At 43.6% G+C, this 6,882-nt stretch overlaps 1 protein-coding gene across 1 annotated transcript in view; it reads right to left on the bottom strand.

Moving 5' to 3' along the window:
- Positions 1–221: 221 nt before the first annotated feature.
- Positions 222–6,882, bottom strand: part of BMP6 (bone morphogenetic protein 6) — a 162,945-nt gene continuing 156,284 nt past the window's right edge. The window contains exons 5-7 of the mRNA XM_019666552.1: positions 2,691–2,767; positions 1,629–1,739; positions 222–1,530 (exon numbers count right to left, since the gene is read on the bottom strand). Coding sequence (XP_019522097.1) covers positions 1,381–1,530; positions 1,629–1,739; positions 2,691–2,767 — 338 coding nt within the window. The 3' untranslated portion in view covers positions 222–1,380. The remainder of the gene's footprint in view (positions 1,531–1,628; positions 1,740–2,690; positions 2,768–6,882) is intronic.

The raw sequence follows: 6,882 nt of genomic DNA, 5'->3' as shown, positions 1-6,882 counted from the left end.
TCTTTATTAATCATGTATGGTTCACAGATGTTCTTTTAAAAATCCCAACTTTCTAGAGAAGCACAATCCTCATGAGTGGCTTCAGCTTTGCATCATGAGTCTTGTATTGAAAGGAAATCAAAGTGGTACAATTTGTTTACACTATGATACTTTCTAAATAAACTCTTTTTTTAAAAAAAGTCTGGTCTTTCCTTAAATGTTGCAGCAAAACAGATATAAAATAGACAATAAATTATAGTTTATATTTACAAAAAAGCTGTAAGTGCAAACAGTTATAGATCATAAATGCATTATTTAATCAGTTTAGTATGAAATTGGTTTCCTAGTACATGATTGTGAGAAAGATGTTTTAAAAATATTCTAAGATTTAATCTGAGTCTCACTTTCTACAAGAGAAAACTGATTTCAGTTCATAAACAGCATGGCCATCCAAACCCCTTCCTAAGGCCTGGAAGCCCCTTCCTCAGTTTATTTCCTTGGTTGGTTCTCACCCTGTGACATGATATGCTGTATAGTAAACGGGGAAGAACTGTTTTACTGAACTAGATGCAATTAGAGCCAGCGCTCCTAAAGTCAGTGTGCTTTTCAGAGCCATTTCAAAACAAGAGGCGCAGACTTGCTTTCATATGTTACACGGTTACAATGATGGCTATTAAAAATGCTTCTTGTCCCTTGCAGCCCCACCTCCCAATATGTTTGGTCTACTTTTGGTCCTAGCAAAGGAAACAGCAAATGGGGGAGGACTGAGGTGTGGAAATCACATGGTTTGTTTGGACTGAAATCTGTGTTCACACCAACAAAACGCCAGCACAAACATGGAACAGCAATTATTGAGACAAAAGGCACTTCCACATAGCCCTGGTTACGGCCCGGGCTGTTGATCATATATGAAATTGACCTTCCTGGGAATGGAAACTATGAATAGAGGCATTTCCCCCCGATTTCTGCGCTCTGTAAAATCTACCTTCGAGAAACATTACTAAACCAGCTGATACTTGAGCCAAGAATACTTTTACTCCTTTAAGATTATTTTCCGTATTTAGTCACTAACACCACAAACAGCTTGATCTAAAGCGAAAACTAATTCTGGTGGGCTTTGGGGGGGAAAGGGGGAAACCCTTCAAAGTTATGTTTCTGCAGTTACTGGACTTCATACTATAGACATTCAAACAGCTTCCTACAGACCAACAACTCACGTTGTTTACCACGTGGGCAAATCATGAATGAGGTCCTTTAACATCTTCCTTGGATAGTAAGGCACCAACCAATATGAGATGGTTTCAGAGCATCATCTCACGTTCACTGTGCTTCTGTGTGTTTTAAGGCAGATGGAATCTAGGAATCTCCACGGCAGTATTTGTGTCCCCAGCGACTTTTGAGTTAGTGGCATCCACAAGCTCTTACAACCATATTCCTGTATTTTTTTAAGATGACATTGGAATTGTCATCAAAGTAAAGAACCGAGATGGCATTTAGTTTCGTTGGTGCACAGCATGGTTTGGGGACATACTCAGGATTCATAAGGTGAACCTGTTCCAAAACAGAAGGAGGAAAAGCTTCCATTAGAAACTATACCTGCCCTTGGCTTACTCCTACCCATAAAGTGACAAAGATCTCTGAGCGCTCACCAAGGTCTGCACAATCGCGTGGTTTGTCGCATTCATGTGTGCGTTGAGTGGGAAGGAGCATTCTCCGTCACAGTAATTGGCAGCATAGCCCTTGGGTGCGATGATCCAGTCCTTAATTTAAAGCAAAAGGAAGCAGCAAAAAGGTGATGAACACACACTCCTCACACTATCTGTGCTCTCAGTAACCCTGTGAGAAGGATTACTCACATGGACAGGTAAGGAGACAGGTGCAGGAAGGTCAAGTTCATGTTCAAGTGGCAAAGCTAGGGTGTGAACCTGGTCAGTCTGACTCCGGAGCCCTCGCGCCTTCCACAGGCCCACATGGCAGTTAGGTGCTAGCTGCCTGCTGGTTCTGGGAGCACTGGCTTTATGTACTTGGACCCAACGGAGCCTCTCCCTGTTGGCCCAGGGTCCTCCCTGTTATTGTAATGCCACCTGCATATGGAAACTATCTTCTATCACTTGTCATGTATAATTTGCTTCTTATAAACCAGTGGTGGCTCTCAGGTGTGGGGCAAAACATTTGTGCTCTTCTAGTTTGGGTGAGCCAATTTATAGCCATTGGAGAAATTGACTATTGATCCATTTTTCCAACCCTTTCTCAAAACAATTAAAATGTGTTTAAATGTCCAAATACAAATACATGCCTTGTGGACTTCGAAAGAATGAGGGGAGAGTCCTGGGGAAGGTGAGTATTGATTTTGAGGTGCACAGAGCTGGGGAACCCTGGGTTCCCTGGGAAGGTGCCAGTGGGAGCTGTGTGCACGAGAAGGCGGGCCTTCCCCACCTCACTCCAGAGAGCCTGGGCATTTGAAACGGCTCCTAAGTACCTTCACGGGAGGAACCATCTCAATCCTGAAGGGTTTTGATGTTGGCTGTTGGCCATTAAGACGAGACTGAAAAGAAGCTGCGAAACTGTTACTCTCCTGAACATTTGAGATCTTACTCCCTAGAATACGTCTCCAGTTTGGCTCAAACTCATACAAACTACAAAAATAAAAAAAGATCAGAAGAGACTACTGAGAAAGGAACTTTGTCCCCCTTGTTGTCCCGAGAACTCACCTGCCATCCCAGGTCTTGAAAGCTCACATAAAGCTCATGTTTCCTACAGGCTGTTTTCAGTTCACTGCTGTTGTAATCTGTTGGAGAAGATCGAAAGAGGCACCCGTTAACTCATTCATTCCCTCATTGAAGAACTTATGTGGAGAGTTTGCCATGGGCCAGGCACTGTACTAGGCTTGGGATAGCAGTGAACAAAGCCCCTACCAGACATAAATGTAGTCACCAAACAGCTCCGTCAGGTTCCTGATTGCTTGGGTGTTTCACGCACTCTGTCTTGTCCACTCTGGGGTTAGTGCTGGGCACTTAGGCAAATGACACATAATTATTGACTTGAATGGACTCCTTAAGCAACAGACGTTTGTTCTAAGCCCATGTTGTGTGCAAGGCCAATGGCAGGGGTGTGCCAAGACGCCCCAAACACCCTGGGCGCCTGACTTGGAAGACGTCACAGTCACAGTAAAAGATGACTGTATTCGGCAGGTGTTGTTCTGTTTCAAACAGGGATGGTCTTGAAGCTGCACAGGGGCTTTGAAGACAGGTGCTGGGCCAGGAAAGCATCCTGAAAGAAGTGCAACGGAGCAGGGCCTAATCGGGAGGCCCAGCAGTGGGAGAGAGATGGAGATGCTGCAGGAGGGGCCATTCTCTCCTGCACGGTCATTCAGCCTGGCTGCTGGGGTTGAGCCCTGTGATCTGCACTCAAGCAAAGCCTCCTAAGCTAGTAGTGCCCTGTGAGAATCTGCTGAAGTGTATGTGCCTGCTCTGGGCCATTCAGGAGCCACTGGCCTTGCTTAACCTAATCACTGGCAAAAGGAATGGCAGTGCCCAGATTCATTTAGGCCACTTGGAGCAGCTCTTGTGTGACATGCCCTCTGCTAGGCACCATGGGAAGTAGGAAAATAGGTTACGTAAGACTTTCACCCTCCAGGAACTTAGGGAATCAAAGGGGGGTGGTGTGAGACGTGTACACAACTAACTGAAGTACAAAACAGAACATGAATGCTATGGGCAGAGCCATAGGGAAAACTCACTGGGAGTTCAGGGTGGGAGCAAGAGGAAATGAGGGCAGTTCTTTTGGAATGAATTCAAGGACATGTAAAGAGGAGTCAGCTGAGATAAAGTTGGAGATATGGCTTAAATACCAACCAAAATGATTTGGACTTTTTACCAGAGGTATTAAGTAAGGCTTTGGAGGTTTTTGAGCCAGGGAGTGACATAGCCAGAGCTGGGCTTCTAAAGAATTGATCTGGTGGTGGTGTTTGAGAGTTCAAGGGTGGGAAGAGATGAAAGGTAAGGAGAAGACTTTGGAGAAAGGTTCTTAATGTAAAATGAATTTTGATGGACTAGAGGGCCTGAGCCCATTTGTATGCTAATTCTGTACTTTTTAATCACATGAGCCAATAAGTTGCCTGATTGCTTAAAGCCTCCTTGAGTTGGGTTTTCTGTTACTTGCACTCCTGAGCCTCCTGGACCTGAAGCAGGACTGAACATGCAGATTTCATGATTTTGTAAGGGAAAGAGACAAACAGTACCAATTCAGCCCAGTGACCTATCCTGGGAGGAGAGACAGGATACCTTTTTGAGGTGGTTTCCAATTTTAAATTTATTCATTTTCCCCACCTGCCTTCCTCACCTTACAGAACCACCCTTGCTGTAAACTTCATACCTGGAAGAAGTGAATGTAGAACCACGTTGGAGGAAAACTTTCACAATGCAGGTCGCCATGGATGCTTTCAGTGAAAGCAAACAAGCACCCACCAACACCACGAAACAAGACAAAAACCTCCTGCTGAAAATACGCCTCAACAAAAAGAATCAATCACACAAAGAAGTAAAGTATCCTGAGAAGAGAGTTGGAGTGCAAGACAAAGAAAATATAGAACCCCAGGGACAGCAGGCAAGAGTAGTTTGCAAGTGAGGTTATAAAAAAGGATATCTAACATAATGGGAGAGATAAAATAAGGAATATAAACCCTAAAGCAAGAACATTATGGGAAAAGAACATAAAAATGAACAGGTGAATTTGAAAAAGACCAAATAAAACTTTATAAAAACCATAATCATGGAAAATAACAACAAAATGGATGGATTAGATATAGCTGAAAAGAGAATTAAAGAATTGAACGATAGATTTGAAGAAACTTCCCAAAATATAGCCCAGAAAATATGACTATCTGTAAAGGTATCTGAAAGATAGGCTAAAAAGTCCAATGTTATTTCTAATAGGAATCTTTGAAGAGACTAATGGGGGAGAAGTAATAGTTGAAGACATAAATGTCTGCACATTTTCTAGAACTGAAGAAAGGCAAACATCTTTTTATATTGAAAAGACACAATGAGTCCTAAGCAGAGTAAATCAATGCCTATCCATATCTGGTGAAACTGTAGTATTTCTAGCCACATCTGGTGAAACTGTAGCATTATCAAACACATAGAGAAATTCTTAACAGCAACCCTGAGATGAACAGAAAATTACCTACAAAAAAACACAAAGAAGATGGATAGCAAACTTCTTAACAACAAAAATACACAACATAAAAAATACCAAAAACTATGCCATCAACATAGAATTCTATACCCAGCTGTAGCAGACATTTATTGTTTTGGCAAACCAGCTTCCAGGAATACTTCTCATTTGGAGGAATAGGAGGTATTCAAGGTCCCATTTCCCACAACAGATATCTACTGTCTTTGTCCCCTGGTAGCTAGAATACAGGCTCATGACTTCATTAAAGCCAATATGATGCCCCCACCCTTGAGAGAGTGACTCAAGGGGGAAACTAAGAATGGGTGGAATGGTAGCAAATGTTCAGGGTGATGGCCCCAGTGGTAGCATTAAAACCACATCATCCCCATGACCAGGTCTGAGCTTGGCCTGGATTCTGAGTTTGGTTCTCCAACTTTGTTGGTTGGGTCATTTGCCTGATAACCTTTAAATTATTTTTCACTTTAAGTAAATTAGAGTGTGCTTCTATTCCATGCAGTCAAGAGCCCTGAGTAGCTAAATTATAATTAGAAGATAGGGAGCACAGGGTAGAGCGGGTCACTGTCTCATATACAGTTGGTGAGACCATCTCCTTAAGTATCTTTTGATACTTTAGGAGCAAAGGAACTTTGGGAGCAAGGCATGAGTCTATCTGGAGGAAGAAGAATCTGTACAGTAGGAATGAAAAATGCAAAAGCCCTGGGGAAGTAGCCTGATTGGGCTCTAGGAACAGTCTGATGGAGGCTACTATGTGTTTATTAAAAACCCATTTCCTCTATCTACTCTCTGGGCACGCAGCTTTCTGATATTTCACTGCAGTTCGGTGTGGCCATGTGCTTGAGGTATGCCCATGAATGTGGGAAGAAGGGAGGTGTGCTGCTCTCACGCTTGGCCTTCCGGAACTCCCTGCAGCCCTGCACTTGCTCTTTGCTCTCCCACCAGCTGCATGCAAGGGGCTCCTTCTGAAAGTTCCAAGGCCCTGGTCCCCTTGCATTCTTGAAGGTGTCCTGGGTTAGATAAGTTATATGATCCCCCTTCTTATAGTCTCAGTCTGGAATTTTCCCTGCCCAACCTCATTTGGCCTGTGTCCCCCGAAGTAAGCTTCCTCCAAAATGCCTTCTTTGTGCTGGGGACCAAGATCTCCCGAAAATCAAACTTGGAATCGTTGGCTATCTGAAAGACAGAGGTTTCTAGGACAGCTTTCCTTTCCAGGTTAGTGGACATGGCACTGTGATATAATGAAGACTATATCTGATCTTTGTCCTGATTCCTGACACAAAGCTACAAAAACCATGGAATTCCCTAAGTGAGAATTCTAACTTAGAGTGGCTCCCTAGAAAGCTTTTGGGTGGGGGCTGGTCACCAGAAAGACCAAGCATGTGATTAGATGCTTGGAACTTTGGGCTAGCCTGACCTCCATGGAGGGAGACTTGAGACTGAGTTGAATCACATGGCCTGTGATTTAATCCATCATGCATAGTTATGAGCCCCATATGAAAACTGTGGACACTGAAGCTCAGTGGAACCTTTGGGTTGACAAACGCACTGGTGTACTGGGAGATGGAACTGCCCAGATTCCATGAGGAGAGGATATGGAAGCTCTGTGTCCATCCCTCCCTCCCCCCACCTTGCCCTATACATTTCTTTCAGGCGGCTGCTCCTCATCTGCATCCTTTATAATAAAACTGTAATCAAAAGTATAGTGCTTTC

This window comes from Hipposideros armiger, unplaced genomic scaffold, assembly GCF_001890085.2.
Source record: "Hipposideros armiger isolate ML-2016 unplaced genomic scaffold, ASM189008v1 scaffold_474, whole genome shotgun sequence".
Taxonomy (NCBI): Eukaryota; Metazoa; Chordata; class Mammalia; order Chiroptera; family Hipposideridae; genus Hipposideros; species Hipposideros armiger.
This window is presented reverse-complemented; position numbering and strand designations above follow the sequence as displayed.